This window comes from Erythrolamprus reginae, chromosome 2, assembly GCF_031021105.1.
Source record: "Erythrolamprus reginae isolate rEryReg1 chromosome 2, rEryReg1.hap1, whole genome shotgun sequence".
Taxonomy (NCBI): domain Eukaryota; kingdom Metazoa; phylum Chordata; class Lepidosauria; order Squamata; family Dipsadidae; genus Erythrolamprus; species Erythrolamprus reginae.
In genome coordinates, this window is record NC_091951.1 from 178,754,338 (window position 1) to 178,772,799 (window position 18,462).

The 18,462-nt window shown below is 41.1% G+C and overlaps 1 protein-coding gene across 1 annotated transcript; it reads right to left on the minus strand.

The window, feature by feature from the left end:
* Positions 1 to 712: 712 nt before the first annotated feature.
* Positions 713 to 17,665, minus strand: AQP6 (aquaporin 6). Its single transcript, XM_070736013.1, has 4 exons — positions 17,257 to 17,665; positions 7,025 to 7,183; positions 5,422 to 5,502; positions 713 to 2,696 (listed from the first exon to the last, which is right to left on the minus strand). Exons 1-4 carry the CDS (start codon positions 17,614 to 17,616, stop codon positions 2,499 to 2,501), a joined length of 798 nt encoding a protein of 265 aa, XP_070592114.1. The 5' UTR covers positions 17,617 to 17,665; the 3' UTR covers positions 713 to 2,498.
* Positions 17,666 to 18,462: the final 797 nt, after the last annotated feature.

Consider the following 18,462-nt stretch of genomic DNA (forward strand, 5'->3'; position numbering starts at 1 on the left):
AAGGGTCACACTGCACACTCCTTAACACTTAACAAACGGCACAATTCACTTAACAGCTTCCACGATTCGCTCCACTGTGGCAAAAAGGTCACAAATTGACCCATCAAAGCTCATTTCGCAACTGGAAATGTTGGGTTCAAGTGTGGTCATAAATCAATGATTTCCATAAGTCTCTCCAGTAACCTCATTATATTATCAGGCCTGAGGCTCCCAAGGAATTCGATATATGTTTTGATGGTTCCATTGCTGAGAGGCCATTCTTATCTCACCTTCTTAGCCTGAGGCTTCTCTGTTTTTATTTATCTTTGAATGAGCCGTTTTGTTACATCTTCATTTCTGTTATTTTTATATTTGTTATTTCCTTTGATTGTTATATGCTGCCCAGAATGGATTTTTGTAAAACAGGCAGGTAGACTATTTGATAAATAAGTAAGGTTTGAGGTGACTTTTCTACTTTTTAAAAGCCTGATGGGAGAGGAAGGGTGAAACCTTTCATCCAATCTAGGTTTAAGCAACGAAGGAGAATATTTGTATCTCAGGGTTGAAATGAGGGTTTCCTAGGTGCTTGTTTTACTTGCAAGCGTTTTCTTACCTTAACACTGATGATGTTACCTAGTTAGGGTAATTAAACATCTGCAAGAAAACCAGCAATCTCAGAGAGCACCAAGGACCCCTCAAACTACGAGGGTCGCCCAGAAAGTAATGCACCACATTTCTTTCTTCAACAATTATTTATTGAACACAATGAAACTTACACACAAGAAAGAATGATGTTTCTTCTATACTCCCTATTTTTCCAAGTAATCTCTGTCCTGTTCTATAGCCTCCCTCCAGTGAGACATAAGGGAATGTGAGCCCTATCGGTACCACTCCTTGTTCTGGTCACAAAGCCATTTCTGCACTGTGCGAATCACCTCTTTATGATCCTCAAAATGTCTTCTATGACTAACCGTACTTCTGTCGACTGCAGATTCTCCACAAACTGTACACAAACATTTGTGAATGTTCCCAACAGTTTCTTTCTCCTCAGTGAGAAATCCAATGATGACACGCTGGTTGTAACGTACAATTCTTAGTGCCTTTTTGGCAATGTTGTTACAATGGGCTCTGGCACTTAGGTCATTAGATACGAGTACTCCTAGGTCCTTAGCAGAGTGAGGATCGTCTACAAGGTTGTATCCTCCAAGTTTGTATTTTGTGTTCTGATTCTTTTTGCCAAGGAGTAAGACAAAGCATTCATTGGCTGAGATTTGAAGTTGCCAATTATCGGACCATTGTGATACATGGTATAGGTCTTTTTGAAGGGCAGAAGTATTGTTGGTGGTGTTGAATCGTTTAACATCATCAGCAAAGAGAATGCAGCTACTTATGATATGATCACTATGGTCGGTCATGTAAAGAATGAATAGTGTTGGTCCTAGAATGCTGCCTTGAGGGACACCACTGTTGACAAGTGCAGAATTTGATAGGGCATTCCCTATTTTAACTACCTGTTGTCTGTTTGAGAAGAACACAATTATCCAATCATGAAAGGGACCAGAGATGCCATAAGATTTTAGTTTTAGAAGTCGTTTGTCATGTGCTACTGAATCAAAGGCTTTACAAAAGTCTATGTAAATTGCATCTATTGATTTACCTTGATCGAGTTATGGTCCATATGTTTTTGCAGTGTAGGAGTTGCAGGTTAGTGGATTATTTTTTTCTGAAACCAAATTGTTTGTTAGAGAGTAAGTTCTTAATTTCTAGGTGAAGGGTGATGGATTGATTTATAATTTTCCATGACTTTGCAGGTGATGCAATATAAAGAGATTGATCTATAATTTTCAACATTACTTAGATCTTTTTTTTTTTTTGAAGACAGGGGTGGACTGTGGCTAGTGATCACAAGTTGGGTAAGAGGCTAATCCTAAAGGATTTTTCAAACATTATGCTTAATTATGCCAAATTTTAAGCATTAAAATTGTTAAAATTAATTATTAAATTATTAAAATTAAAATTATGCATAATTTTAAGCAGTGTGCTTTTGAGGTGATTTATATTGCATGAGACACAGCATTGGTTGAAATGGTGCATTTGTCCACTAAGGATCCAGCTAGCATCCAGGATATTTATCCAAGTAACTTTTGCTTATCTTCTGGGGGAGAAAAAAAAAATCTGCCTAGAAAAAGAGAAGTTTAAACCTCAAGCAAGTTGCTCGTTTGGCACTGCAGTTCATAACTGTCAAGTTCATATTCGCTTTATGCTGAAAGTAGCACTTTTAATTTCCTGAATAGAGTGCTTAAGATACCCACATGACAGCTTCCAATCAGTGGGCAACAAAGGACCAGCTCCTGCAAGGCGCCTCTTGGTGCGAATGTAACAAAATCCACATGGCAAAAGTCAACGCTTCAGAGGAAAGACACCTGGAGCCCTCCAGCGGCTGGTTGTAGGATCACCATCCACAGATCCATCTCTTGCTGGGCCCATACAAAAATTCCTCCCCATGGAGACCCAAGAGGCTACAATCTATGCACCAAACTGGGCAATGGCACCACTTCTTTCTGCACGTTCTCCTCCTGCTTCCTCAGCTCTTCTTCATCATAGCTGCCTTTGAGAATGGACAGTCTCTGGCTGAAGGGCTTAGGGTCATAGTAAATAATGAAGTTGTAAAGGACAGATGCCAAGATCCCTCCAATTAAGGGGCCCACCCAGAAGATCTGTAAGGAAAGATCAGAGATAAATCAGCACAAGGAGGACTTGTCATCAATTGACCTAAAAATAACAAGCCCATTTCTCCCAAAGTCTCAGCCAAAGAAGCTGCAGCACCTTTAGAAGTCGAACTGAAAAGAACTGAGCCTAAGTTATTAGATCACATTTGTTTCTCTCATGGTTTTTCAAGATTTAGTTCCTTTTCTCTGCCTTGGAATCAGAACTAGGTCACTACAACCTTTAACATCTGCAACCAGGATCACAGCTGGAGTGTTCATAAAAGTCAAGACGGTGGCAACAATGATGAATGAAGCATTGCCTTAATTTTTTAGGTGCACCATATATGCAGTGCAATTAAAAAAAACCTGGGTAGATAGTTTCCATCACCATTGGTACTGCTGTCTTGACTTTTTTTGACTGTGATCTGTAGACGTTCCTGATCAGGATTGTTACGTCCTGCAGATATGAATCAACCCATCTCTTCCAATGTTGTGACATCTTCTGTGGAAAGCTGCTGTAGAAATGATTAGCAATCCATACGAGTGAGATAGCTATGTGTCAGAGATAGACAGCTTACCCTATCTAAAGACAGATATAAATGAAGATAATAAGGTGGATCATGTAAAGGAAAGCCAGACAAAAATGGAATGAATCTGTCCCACTTTCAGCAAAATGCTAGAAGTACATCCAAGATTTTCACACAACGAAGACTCGCCATTATGTGAAAACAAAAAACCCTGGCATATGATACAGTGATCTAGCCCAGGGGTATCAAACTCATGACCCACAAGGTGGATGTATCATGTAATGGCCACACCCACCCCTGGTTTAATGAAGGGGGGAAGTCATGATTATTAAATTCCTGACCCACAAGGTGGATGTATCATGTAATGGCCACACCCACCCCTGGTTTAGTGAAGGGGGGAAGTCATGATTATTATTATTATTATTATTATTATTATTATTATTATTATTATTATTATTATTTAGATTTGTATGCCGCCCCTTTCCGTAGACATGATACATATGTGACAACAACATGACGACGTGGGTTTGATGCCCCTGATCTAGACCGTTTCTCAAACTTAGCCACTTCAAGATGTGTGGATTTCAACTCTCAGAATCCTCCAGCCAGCCATGGTAAAGTCCACAAATCTTAAAGATGCCGTGTTTGAGAAACGCTAGTCCAGATGGACTGGGTCTTCTTGGCAAGATCAAAGTCAGGAAATGTTCAAACTCCCATTCCGGAAGATTTCCCAGAGTCAAAATTTACTATTAAATGGAGCACCGGCTTTAACTGGGGGAAGTTAAATTTAAATGCCTGCTGACTGAATTCAACTTTAAGCTCCTTTAAGGAGAGCTGGGTATGCAAAGCGGGAAGGGCTTGCTTTAAAGCTGTAAGCTGATATCGAGGTTAAAATGGAAGTAAGCGACAAGAAAATAAAGGGAAGTTAGATCTACAACTTCTCTCTCCACTTAGTCCTGTCCTTACGTTTTCCATCTTAATTCATCCTTTCCTGGAAACTTCCAAGGTCAGAAAGTTCTGTGAATAACCACATCTGGAACTAGAACTCTGGCAAGCTGGTGGCAGGCAGCTAGAGTATGTTACTCCCCGGTGGCTCTACATTAAGCAAAACAGAATAACCACCTAGGAGGAAAAGGCTAGGAAGGGAAAATTGAAAGAAGAAAGCTTGGCTGTTTAGCGCCATGCCTCTCTTAAGCCACCCTGTTGCCTGAAAAGACTGTAGGGCTTCACTGTCAATATTGAAGAAGGATTTAACTGCTAATCCAGTTAGCTTTTGCATGTGGAAAGGGGAGGGGTAGAAGAGATATAGACCATCTCGTTTCTGACTCAAGCAGTGACATTTCTTAGGCAGCTCGCCTAAAGAAAAAAAGATGTCAGGGTTTGAGTTTTGCCATACAAATGTCCCAGGCATGACTCTGGTCTTCTGTAGGGCACCAAGTCTCCAGGAGTAAGAGAGAGCTGGTTTGTAGCCCCTCTAGGAAGAAAGGATATTTTTTTTTTAAAGCAATCACTTGATTACCATATGTGCTGTGTGGGTTTTTTTTTACTGCTAGCAGTCACACAGACCACCACCGGAGGGCAGCAAAGATTTCCAGGGAGTTTTGTGTCTCTTTGCTGCCACTTAGAGGGAAAATCTGGAATTCTGTGGCCCACAGCTTATTCTTCATGCCAGCAATTGAAGCTATTTATGCAACCTCCGGGAAATTGCCTCCTCTGACTTTAATCTTAGGAACTGGATGAGACCAAAACTATTCTGCCACATGCAAACAGAAGATGCCTATCACCTCCCAGCTTTAAAATACTGTTGTTGCCAGACTGAGCTACAGGTAAGATATCTAAACAAATGTGGAAAATAGTTATGAGAAGCATTGCAGCCTTGCTACTTAAAAATCCCAAGATAGGCTCCCCCCAAATATCTGTCAGTAAATCCTTGCAGATTTAAGTTAAAGTTAAGCAGTGCTCTATGAGAGGTGCAAAGAAGCTTGTGGACTTGTAATACAGAACACTCATTTTGGGGGCGGGGAGGTTGTGTGTGTTTCCAAGATGAGTCCCGTTGCTCTTTGGGTTCATAGCATATACAATTAAGTCCTATCAAAATACAGGTTTACATGATCTGGTCCATGGGATAATTCTTTACCCAACTTTTCTTCCATCTAGACTCTGGAATAATGGGGGGTGATGATTATACAGAAAGAAGAGGGTTTTACCCACTGCTGAAGAAAATTCCCTGTTATGACAGCAGGACCAAAGGATCTGGCAGGATTCATGGAGCATCTAGTGTAGTAATGCTAGAAACGGGAAATCGGAAGAAAGCATTAGGAAAGGCAGCTCTTGTTGTGGTCCCATTCTCTGCTTCAATATTGCACTTCCACCAAAAGTCCCCCCCCCTCACTGTAGTCCAAGGAACTACAGGTAGCCCTCGACCTCTGACCCAATATTGCTGTCATTAAGTGAGACATTTCTTAAGTGAGTTTCGCCCCATTTTATGACCTTTCTTGCCACAGTTGTTAAGACTGTAACAAACTGCATTTGTTAAGTTAGTAACACCGTTGTTAAGTGAATGTGGCTTCCCCATTGATTTTGCTTGTCAGAAGGTTGCAAAAAGATTGTCCTTGAGACACTGCAACTGGCCTTAATCAGTTGCCAAGCATCTGAATTTTGATCACGTGACTATGGGGATGTTGTAATGGTCATAAGTGTGAAAAATGGTCATAAGTCACTTTTTTCAGTGCCATTTCAACTTTGAACGGTCACTACTAACTATTGTAAGTTGAGGATTACCTGTACAGTGTTGGGATAGAATCCATATAGAACAGTGGTTCTCAACCTTTCTAATACCGCGACCCCTTAATACAGTTCCCCATGTTGTGGTGACCCCCAACCATAAGTCTAGCGCCAACAGAGCTTTAAGCTGATTGGCAGGAAGGTCAGAGGGACACCCTCACTGTAAACGTCTAATTGGTTGGATTGTAAAAATATGTTCCAAGACGCCAAAATAGAAACTTTATTTCCTAACACCATGGGAAATTTGTCTTTTCCTAGGATCTTAGGCAACCCTTGTGAAACGGTCGCTTGACCTCCAAAGGGGTCCCAACCTCCAGGTTGAGAACCAGTGACATATAACATGACATTAGTGGAAAATGCTTGTGTTAACTCTTTAACTCTGCCCGATGTTGAAGACTGGAAGTTCTTTGGTTCAAGTAGCCACTACTGGTATCTTTCCTTCTAAAATGTCTCTTTTTCTGGAGGCAGGCTATTTCTGGGTGAAATATTTGCCCAAAGGGGTATACTCTGAATTTTGTGGTGTCAGTTGTGCATCACACCACTCACTGTAGTTGGATTATCTATGAGCACAGTTGTAAAAGCTTAGAATGTGGCTTACCATAGGAGCCGCTAGCTAATTTCAAATGCTCTCTGACATTTTTACATTATAGACTTTTGCAAAGTTTGCAGCCAAGAACCCAGTCCAGCTGCATCCAGATCGTGATATTTACAAGGCAGTTAAAACATTATTCCTTTCTTCCTAGATTTTAAGTGTTCTCTGCTTCATCTGGCCAATGCTGGCCTGGGCGTATTCTCCCTTTTATTTCCAACATTGATTTTTATTTTGCTCTGAATGCCTATTCCCCCCCAAAGAGCACTCTCTTATCTTTTTAAAAGCTTGCCTCTAGCATTTTAAACAAAATAAAGCAAAGCCTGTCTTGCTTAGGGCTCCCAGCTGTGGGTTTTTCTACTCTCAAGTAATCATCAGCTAGTTCCAATCGCCCTAATCTTGTGCTTATCTATCTCAGCCTCTTGTAATTTACTCACCCCGACCAAGTGGCCCAGACCAACTGAGAGGCCAATGATGATAGCAGGGGAGCCCTTAGTGCGTTGTGCATCTGTGGATGCAAAATAACACAGAACCAACTGTAGGGTCAAGATGAGCTCAACTGCAACAGCTTGTCCACTTGAAATATCGAGGCTCACCTAGGGCAGAGAAAGAAACAAAGGTGAAGGAGTCTTTAATCATATGGTTGGCATCTTTTCTGCCTGGGGAAAAAAAAGGATTATTGTATAGGTTTTAGCTTAGACCAGTGATGGTGAACCTTTTTTTCCTCTTTCTACTGCTGAAAAGCATGCAGGCATGCTATCGCGCATGCGCAGGTGCCCACATCCATAATTCAATGCCTGGGGAGGGTGAAAACAGCTTCCTCTATGGAGACTGGAAATAGCCTGCTTCCCAACTTCTGGCGGGCCCAGTAGGTTTGTGTTTTGCCCTCCCCAGGCTCCAAAGGCTTCCCTGGAGCCGGGGGAGGGTAAAAAATGCCCTCCCCCATCTCTCTGGAGGCTCTCTGGAAGCCAAAGATGCTCTCCCACAGCCTCTGTGTGAGCCAAAAATCATCTGGATGGCACACACATGCATGTTGGAGCTGAGCTAGGGTAACGTGTACCAGCATTTGTTTGTTTGTTTGTTTGTTTGTTTATTATGCCGCCCTTCTCCTTAGACTCAGGGCAGCTTACAACATGTTAGCAATAGCACTTTTTAACAGAGCCAGCATATTGCCCCCACAATCCGGGTCCTCATTTTACCCACCTCGGAAGGATGGAAGGCTGAGGTATGGCTCCATGTGCCATACCTATGGCACGGGTGCCACAGGTTCACCATCACTGGCTTAGGCAAATGCAGGATCCCCTAAAGTTCAATCAGAGCATTTTGTTATAAATAGCAGAATCCCTTTTATACCAACACATCACTGGGGATTCCTTCCTACCTCAACATTTATGGAGAGAGCCCTGAAGGATGTATACAGTGATACCTTGTCTTACAAACTTAATTGGTTCCGGGACGAAGTTCTTAAGGTGAAAAGTTTGTAAGATGAAACAATGTTTCCCATAGGAATCAATGGAAAAGCGATTAATGCGTGCAAGCCCAAAATTCACCCCTTTTGCCAGCTGAAGCGCCCATTTTTGCACTGCTGGGATTTCCCCGAGGCTCTCCTCCATGGGAAACCCCACCTCCGGACTTCTGTTGCCAGCGAAGCACCCGCTTTTGCGCTGCTGGGGTTCCCCTGCAGCATCACAAAAACACGGATGTCCGGAGGTGGTGTTTCACATGGAGGGGAGCCTCAGGGGAATCCCAGCAGTGCAAAAACGGGTGCTTCGCTGGCAACGGAGGTCCGGAGGTGGGGCATCCCAGCAGCAGCCGTGGGTTTGTAAGGCAGAAAATGGTTTGTAAGAAGAGGCAAAAAAAATTTAAACCCTGGGTTTGTATCTCGAAAAGTTTGTATGATGAGGCATTTGTAAGACGAGGTATCACTGTATTTCTGTGCAGGTGACTCTAGATGGAAAATGTTTTGACTATAACAGCTGGCTTTTATATTTCTCCAATAGGGGAAGCCAGCAGTCATCCCTGATCAACTGAAAAGGACTCTAAACTTTCCTCTTCCTTTTTTAAAGTTATAAACTGATGTTTTATAGCTTCGGGCAAATATCTGCTCCATCTGAAGTGGATCATATTGAGATTGAGTCCTGCTGTGATCACATCCCTCCAGTTTTCAGGACTGTTTACCTTTTGTCCACCCGGAATCCCTAAGGAGCTGGGCGGCATACAAATTTGAATAAATAAATAATAAATAAATGTTGAGACCAGGAAACCAGAGTCCTTCTGCTGTGTTCAAAGAGCATCTCTCCTGCTTTTCTTTCCAATCCCTGGGTGCAGCCTTGTTTACAGAGAGGGGGTTAAAAAGGGTTAAGTTGGTAGCCGCAATCATGCAATATTAGTCCTCTTCTTTTTGTGTGTGTGATGCATATTGCTTTCTGCAGGTAGTCCTCCATTATCAACCAAAATTGGGATGAGCATTAAGTGAAACATCACATCACTGTGCTCCAACTATGTCTATTCCACCACAGTTGTGACGCAAATCTGTCACCATCACTAAGCGCAACATCAGAGGGCTGAATCTTTAGAATAACAGAGTTGGAAGGCACCTTGATGGTCTTCTGGTCCAATCCCTTGCTTGGGCAGGAGACCCTACACTACTTCAGACAAATAGTTATCTAATCTCTTCTTTAAAACTCCCAGTGTTGGAGCATTCACAACTTCTGGAGGCAAGCTGTTGTACTGATTAATTATTGTCAGGAAATTTCTCCTAAGTTCTAAGTTGCTTCTCTCCTTGTTTAGTTTCTACCCATTGCTTCTTGTTCTACCCTCAGGTGCTTTGGAGAATAGGTTGACTCCCTCTTCTTTGTGGCAACTCATGAGATACTGGAACACTGCTATCATGTCTCCCCTGGTCTTTCTTTACATTAAATTAGAAATACCCAATTTCTGCAACCATTCTTTATATGTTTTAGACTCCCTGCCATCTCTTCAACTAACTTGGATTGTCAAAAATGGGATGGCTAATCTGATTGACTTTTTAAAAAACTCTATCTCACCAATGTTTTCAGGACAAAGGTGTTGCTGTAGACATAGCTTATCTTGATTTTAGCAAACCATTTGATACAATTCCCATAATGAGCTCATTAAAAAGTTATACTGGCTAGGGCTTAACCACTGGGTGGTTCAGTGGATAGGAAATTGGCTCAGGGATGGATCCCCAGTGGGTGATTGTTAATGGGGGTCTGTCTGAATAGAGACCAATAATCCCATGTGGTGTAACACAAGGATCAGTCCCAGGTCCTGCTCTGCTCAATGTGCATTAAATCAGGAGTTTCCAACCTTGACAACTTTAAGACTTGTGGACAGTGTTCCCTCTAATTTTTTTGGGGGGTGGGTGGAAAAGTATAGTGTCTGAGCGGCAGTCCCTTCGGGACTGGGAGGCACAGAAATAATAAATAAATAAATAAATAAACAAACAAAGAAGCAAACAAATAAAAAACCCACCCTGTTTTGCCTCAGAGAATTTCAAAATAAAATACTGTACTGTGTGTCTATAACAGTGAGCTCATAATAGGGCAACTCTATCAATATCAAAATGCCACTTAAATAGTTGAGCTAGTTTCAAACTAGATTTTTATTTTCTTTCTCTCTTCCTTACTCCCATTCTTTTTCTTTCTCTTTTCCTTCCTCTCTTTTTTCTATCTGTTTCTCTTTCTTCCTCTCTTCCTCTCTCTCTCCTTCCCTCTCACTCTTTCCCTCTCGGCTTCTGGGCAGGTTTGGAAAACTCTGAGTTGATGATGATTTTTAAGTGAGCAATTGCTCACTGCTCAGCTTAGAGGGAACTATGCTTGTGGACTTCAACTCCCAGAATTCCTCAGCCAGCTTTGCTGGCTGCGGAACTCTGGGAGTTAAAGTCCACAAGTCTTAAAGTTGCCAAGGTTGGAGACCCCTGTTTTAAATGATTTAACAGAAGGATTGCTAGGTAAGATATGCCTTTTTGTTGATGTCACAAAAATGTCATCCAATAATGTAATAGAGTTGGTGTTTCGGGGGATTTTCATAGTGTCCCTGTTCTAAAGCCCCATGTATTCGTAAAAATATGATATATGCAAACCATGTTTCTTATATATTCATTTTAATGTTTATACTTTTTAATCTTATGCACACTTGACAAAATAGCTAGCTAGCTAGCTAGCTAGCTAGCTAGATAGATAGATAGATAGATAGATAGATAGAGATGATAGATAGATAGATAGATAGATAGATTAGATAGATAGAGATGATAGATAGATAGATAGATAGATAGATAGATAGATAGATAGATAGATAAGATACATAGATAGATAGATAGATAGATAGATAGATAGATAAGATACATAGATAGATAGATAGATAGATAGATAGATAGATAGATAGATAGATAGATAGATAGATAGATAGATAGATAGATCACTGATTTTCAACCTTTTTTGAGCCGCGGCACATTTTTTACATTTACGAAACCCTAGGGCACATTGAGTGGGGCGGGTGTGTGTGTGTGTGCTAAAAAAAGTTTGGACAAAAAAATTCTCTCTCTTCCTCCCTTTCGCTCTATTTCTCTCTCCCTCTTTCTCTCCCTTCCTTCCTCTTTCTTTCTCTTCCTTCCTTCCTCTCTTTTTGGCTCTTTCTCTCTCCCTCCCTGCCTCCCTCTATGTCATTCTCTCTCTCCTTCCCTCCCTCTCTTTCTCTCTCTCTTACTTTCTTTCTCTTGTTCTCTTTCTCTCGTGCTTTCTTTCTCTCTCTCTCTTGTTCTCTTTCTCTCTCTCGCTCTTTCTCTCTCTTGCTTTCTCTCTCTCTCTCTCTCTTTCTTTCTCTTTCTCTCTCTCTTGCTTTCTTTCTCTCTCTGAGCTTCGCGGCACACTTGACCATGTCCCACGGCACACTAGTGTGCCGCGGCACACTGGTTGAAAAACACTGAGATAGATAGATACATAGATACATAGATAGCTAGATAGATAATAGATAGATAGATATATAGATAGATAGATAGATAGATAGATAGATAGATAGATAGATAGATACATAGATACATACATAGATACATAGATAGCTAGATAGCTAGATAGCTAATAGATAGATAATAGATAGATAGATAGATAATCAGAAGCTACTTGTTTATAAGATTTTTTCTATTTTTCTTCTAACCTTTTTCTTCCTTTGTTTGCACTATTAGTTTTTTACTCATTTCAGCTAAATGCTAGTGTAGAAGGAAAAAAATAGGCTTGCTGCTATTTAGTTTAAGATGTTAACAGAAGGCTAAACCTGCTCGTCTAGCCATTTATCAAAACCTTCCCCCTCTCTCCTTCATCTCCTGCCCACGTTAAAAACAGGATTGATAGATGTTTTCCCACTAGATGTGATATTTGCTTGGGGAGGAATGTTTATGCAGATTGGGCATCATTAGCATTTCATATTTTTCAGATTTGTACAGTACAGTATCACTCACTGTACAGTATCACGCACACTGTCAGGCACAAGTGACCAGATCTACATGTGTAGAGTTCAAGTTCCTTTGCTGTATTCTGCCTACAATAAGAAATCTCCACAGGCTGCTTGCCCTCCTTTGGGAACAGATAGATAAGATTCCTTGGAGCTTGGGGAAGGGGGCGGGGTCAGTCCTGGATCTCTTACAACTGTGCCGCAACTCAGGGCTAAGTCCCTGCTTAATCCCTCCTTCCTTTCGGCTGGGTGTTTCTGTTGTGGTGTGCCAGAGGCCTGAGGAGCTGGCAGCAGAATCGGACAGCGAGGAGGCTGGGAAGGACCATGGGCCAGGCCTGGAGTCTGGAGAAGTCTTGGTGCAAGAGGCAGCAGTGATGGGCCCCAACGGGTATGATCAGGTATGCAGAACCGGTAGAAAATTTCTCCCATCCATATATCCTTCCTCTACTTTTCATTGATGTATTCTATTCTCATATCTCTTCTTCTATCCCTTCCCTGATATTTACTACTACACGTTTTTATTCTCCTTAACTTTCAATTTGTATTGGACTAAATAAATAAACAAATAAATGAATAAATAAATGAATGAATGAATGAATGAATGAATGAACGAACGAACGAACAAACAAACAAACAAACAAACAAACAAACAAATAAAATTTTAAAAAAATTGCCCAGGTATGCAGAACCAATAGAAAAATTTTCATTTTTTTTTAAACCCAGTCGTAAAATTTTTCCCAATTCTTATAGAATATGGGTTAAAAATAAAAAATAAATGGAGAAAGGGAAAAAATACAAGGAAATATTACAAAATGTGGATATATTAAAATACTAAAATATTAAAATATCAATGGATAGCGTAGAAATGGTTATGCAAAACTTAGAATTCTGAATGATTATATCGGACTATTACGAATACTTTGATCAATCCAATACGATTTCTTCTCAACTGTAAATGTAATGATAAAAATAAAATAACAACAAAATCGCGGCAACCATATGCCGCCCAAATTAACAATCTAAACCTTTTTAGAACTATTATAGTTCAGTGGGGGGAAGGGGATGGGAGGAAGATCCAAAAGACTTAAAGGATAATGAACTACAGAGATATATTATTTTAACCATAATAGGTGATGATTTGGATTTGTTTATCAAAATAACTGAATAGAATAATCATATCATACCCGCGAGTATATGTTATCATAATGTTGTTAACTAAGATGCATCTTCCTCCTTTTGTATATAACTTTTTGTAAATTAATAAAAATTATTTAAAAAAAAAGAAAAATTTTCAATTTTTCCCCCTTTTGGCCTCTGGGCATGTTTTTCCTATCACAGTAAATGAGGTTGAATGTGTATAATTTTAGAAGAGCTGTGTGTGTGTGTGTGTGTGTGTGTGTGTGTGTGTGTGTGTACATACACTTTCTATAGTAGATAATGTATATTTTTGTGTGCCTGTGTGTAATATGTATGTACACATAAGGCATATACATAGAATTAAAGGGAATATTTTGGATGTTCAGTAATAGTAAATAGATAGGGAAATTGTATCTCTTTGAGGCAAGGAAAGGCCAGGCACCCTAACCCTAACCCTTGACATCAGTGACGTCAAGTTGGCCACCTTTCAGCCAGTCACATGACCTTTACACCACCCCACCATCACAGGATCACCAAGCCACTCCCACCTGGTCACATGGCAGGCAAGCCACACTCACAAAATAAGCCATGCCCACAGTTTGGTAGTAAAAAATTTTGCAGCCCTTCACTGAGAGGCAGGGATTCAGCCCATGCCATTCATTCATTCATTCATTCATTCATTCATTCATTCATTCATTCATTCATTTATTAGATTTGTATGCCGCCCCTCTCCGAAGACTAACAACAATAAAAAAGACAATGTAAACAAATCTAATATTAAAAATAATTTTTAAAACCCCAATTTTTAATCAGTTTGTCCTGACTCCAGAGCCTCCAGAGAGGCTGACCTGAGCGAGGCAGAGGAACAGGAGGAGCCTGTTCCCAATGCACGCATGCGCAGAGCCTACAGAAGGCAAGATCAGTTACGGAGGAGGTGGACTACTTGGGAGTAAGGCTTGGAGATAATTGGCCACTCCCATAGGTTATATAAGTGGAGCCCACAAAAGGGTTCGTCGCAGGATGCATCTCCATTCAACTCTACTTGTAGTCATTCCAGCTCGGATTCTGTTTCTGTTTGGTTTTGCCAAGTCTTTTGCTACTTGGTCCTTGGCAGTTTCTCAAGGAAGATCAAGGTTCGTGTGTTTATCCGCCTTTCCTTAAAAGACTGTTGTTGGACTTGTTATCATTTGTCTGGGACTTATTATGGTTGGCAATGAGAATAATTACCAGCCGTTAAAATAAAAGAGGTGTTTGAGATGCCGTTTGTGTCGTATTATTTAATCAGGAAGCCTAGGGCAAAAACAGTTTCCCAACACATACCAATTTAGATCGTCATAGTTTATCAGAAACTCCCTAGGTATAAGCAAACAAAATACGGAGCTGAGGGGGGGAAGGTATTGAATGAGGGATACTGAGTAATCATTGTCCAAATATAAATATCTCAATGGTTTCGTGTCCTTGTTGCTGCCTTTCATACAGCCGATTCTGGGACTTTCCCCACTCTTGCAACCAAGCGTTCTCCACCCTTTCTTAAATCCACAGAAAAACACTGGTCGTGCTCATTGCCAATCCCTACCCTGTTGTGATTTGTTGCTGAATTATAGCATCCTGATTAGACACATGCAGTATGGGATCTTTTCATGCGACTGTTTCAGCTTGTGCCAAACCAGTCAGAGTTAAAAGCATTTTAAAGCCCTGCCAACTGAGCAATAGAGCACCATCGGGCAACATGTTTTTAAATATTGGATTTGTATTCATTTTCCTTGTTGTGAGCCGCTCCAAGTCCTCGGAGAGGGGCGGCATACAAATCTAATTAACAATAACAATAACAATAACAATAACAATAACAATAACAATAACAATAACAATAACAATAACAATAACAATAACAATAACAATAACAATAACAATAACAATAACAATAACAATAACAATAACAATAACAATAACAATAACAATAACAATGTGCAACAATCCTCAAAACCAGCTGGCCGGTGGGTGGTGCACACACGGCAGAAGTGAGCTAGGGCAACAGCTTGCGTGCCTGCAGAGAAGGCTTTGTGTGCCACCTGTGCCACTTGTGCCATAGGATCACCATTACAGCCCTATGCTACAGTATTTCAGCCAAAAGGTAGTCCAATCTCTTCTTAAAAACCTGCCTGTTATTATAGCCGCCATGAAGCCATTTTATAGTTCAATTCCTGTTGCAATTAATTTCACTTTGAGTTCTAACCGTCAGTTTCTTCAAAAGCCCTTCCCATTGGACTCTTCCTTCCACCAAACCATCATTCCAGAATATCTCCGGGACCGCCTTCTGCCGCACGAATCCCAGCGACCAGTTAGGTCCAACAGAGTGGGCCTTCTCCGGGTCCTGTCGACTAAAGAATGTCGTTTGGCGGGGCCCAGGGGAAGAGCCTTCTCTGTGGCGGCCCCAGCCCTCTGGAACCAACTCCATCTGGAGATTAGAATTGCTCCCACCCTCCTCGCCTTTCGTAAGCTCCTTAAAATCCACCTCTGTCGTCAGGCATGGGGGAATTGAGATATACCTTCCCCCCTAGGCCTATACAATTTATGCATGGTATGTTTGTGTGTATGTTTGGTTTTTAATAAGGGTTTTTAGTCATTTAAATATTAGATTTGTTATATGCTGTTTTTATTATTGTTGTTAGCCACCCCGAATCTACGGAGAGGGGTGGCATACAAATCTAATAAATAAATAAATAAAATAAATTCCAGCGAAGTATGCTTAATGGATTTTAGTTTTTAAATTGGTTTGGTTTTAACTTCAATTTCTACTGGGCTATGTTTATGAATCTATTCTTTTTGTTGTAAGCCGCCCTGAGTCTGTGCACAAGGGCAGCCTAGCAATCAAAACAATAAATAAATAAATAAATAAATAAATAAACGAACGAACGAACGAACGAACGAACGAACGAACGAACGAACAAACAAACAAACAAACAAACAATCCTTTCTCTTCATTTTAAATCATAATCAGCTTCCCTCTCCCAATAATTTCCAAGTAGGACTTAAGCATAAAATGTATCAGGAAAGACTTAATGAACTCAATCTGTATAGTCTGGAGGACAGGAGGAAAAGAGGGGACATGACTGAAATATTTAAATATGTTAAAGGGTTAAATAAGGTTCAGGAGAGAAGTGTTTTTAATAGGAAAGTGAACACAAGAACAAGGGGGCACAATCTGAGGTTAGTTGGGGGAAAGATCAGACGTGATGTGAGAAAATATTATTTTACTGAAAGAGTAGTAGATGCTTGAAACAAACTTCCAGCAGACGTGGTTAGCAAATCCACAGTAACTGAATTTAAACATGCCTGGGATAAACATAGATCCATCCTAAGATAAAACACAGGAAATAGTATAGGTCCTTTTCTGCCATCAGTCTTCTATGTTTCTATGTTTCTAAGTAAACCAACAAAGAACATGCTTTGCACAGCCTTCTGTGAGAAGCCACTTCTGTACTAGAATAGAATAGAATTCTTTATCGGCCAAGTGTGATTGGACACACAAGGAATTTGTCTTGGTGCATATGCTCTCAGTGTCAGCGATTGACTTAGAATAACTTTATTGTCACTTTGAAATTACACTAACTGGCATACATTAAAACAAAATTTCATTGTCTAAAGTTCCCAAAGGGTTATATACTATATAGACTCACGTAGAACTGTAGCTATTTGTATCTGCCAGGTTTCACTCTCTAATCTAAAACAATCGGTGACAATATTTCACACCTTAACACCCCTGTTTGGTGCTTGGCAGATTCACAACTCAAGTCAATCCTGGTACACTTGCCGGGATACGTATTACTTGGTAGGTTACTTGAAGACAGTTCCCAAGGCAAATGCCTGTCCAATTGTCTTTCCTTTATCTCATATATCATATATATTTTCTTCCTTTCATATATCTTCTCCTCTATTTTCACTTTCATGCTTATATATATTACTTCATGTCTATTTTCTTCCTATGTATTTGTGTATTGGACAAATGAATGAATGAATAAATAAAAATAAATAATAAATCTAAGATGCCAATTCAATTACATACCTTGTTGACGCCCAGATATCCCCGGACCTTCGCAGGAGTCACCCCATAAAGGATGGCAGCCCCAACAATCCCTCCAGTCAGCTGGGCCACCACGTAGCAGACAGCCCTCACCAAGGAGACACGGGAGCCAAGCAGGAAGGCCACAGTCACGGCCGGATTCATGTGGGCTCCACTAACCTGCCAGGCAATCTGGACAGCTGTGGCTGCCGTCAGGTTGAAGGTGATCGAAGTCTGTAGGATGGAGGGCGTCTCTGGCCAATCCAGAACGGACGCCAAGCCAAAAAAGACGTAGATGGCGGTGGTCAGCAACTCAGTGAAGACAGCCTGGTAGAGAGCGATAGAAGCAAGTTCCTTACACATTCTTCGAGAAGCAAAGGGAGGAAGAGTGAGCACCTTCTGTGGCCTTTCCCCCTTCTGAGCCAGGGCAAAGGAGGCACTATTTAAATGAGCAAAGTTGCAACATCGGGCCAGACCAGGAAACTCCTGCAGTAGCCTTTCCTGCCCAGCCTATTGGCTTGGCACTGCTTCTGCTCCAGGGAAGGGCTCTCTCCCTCTGGGAAGCTCTGGGCCAACTACATAAATTCAGTGGAACAATCGTCCACAACAGATCCTGGGGAAGGAACAGCGGAGGAGGTCAGCATTTTAGATGCATTTGTTATATTGTTCTGATATATTGTGAGCCGCCCTGAGTCCTCGGAGAGGGGCGGCATACAAATCTAATAAATAAATAAATAAAAATAAATATCACCTGTGGGTCGCTACCATTTCAGGCAAACTGGTCCAAACTGGGGGGAACCCACCCAATTCAGTTCCTCCAAAATATCTGAAACATTTTGTCCCTCAGACTTTGCACCATTCTTGTTGCCAGTCTCTGGGCTCCTTTGATCTTATCGATGCCTTTTTCCAAATGAGGTCTCCAGAGTTAGACACAGTATTCCAAATGGGATCTGACTGAAGCCCTATATAGCAGGATTATATAGCGGGATTTGGAAACCAAAATCTCCAGTACAACCTTGGGTTTCTAAGTGAAGGAACACCATTCACCACTTTCCCAAGGTTGGCGGGTCTGTCCTCTGTTAAGGACAGGCTTCTCCTTGAGCGCTAAGGCATTTCTCAGCTCCCTCCCCAATAGTACCCTGGCTCTGTCCAACATCATCAGAAGCAGGTGCTTAACAATATTCAAGCCACGGCTTAAGCGGAGATACA

Excerpts from the sequence above, each read along its gene's own strand:
- AQP6 (XM_070736013.1), bottom strand. The coding sequence starts at position 17,616 with ATGTGTAAGGAACTTGCTTCTATCGCTCTCTACCAGGCTGTCTTCACT. Across the intron at positions 5,503-7,024 it reads GTCTGGGCCACTTGGTCGGG|CATTACTACACTAGATGCTC; the intron begins GTGAGTAAATTA and ends TCCCGTTTCTAG. Across the intron at positions 2,697-5,421 it reads GGAATTTTCTTCAGCAGTGG|ATCTTCTGGGTGGGCCCCTT; the intron begins GTAAAACCCTCT and ends CTTTCCTTACAG.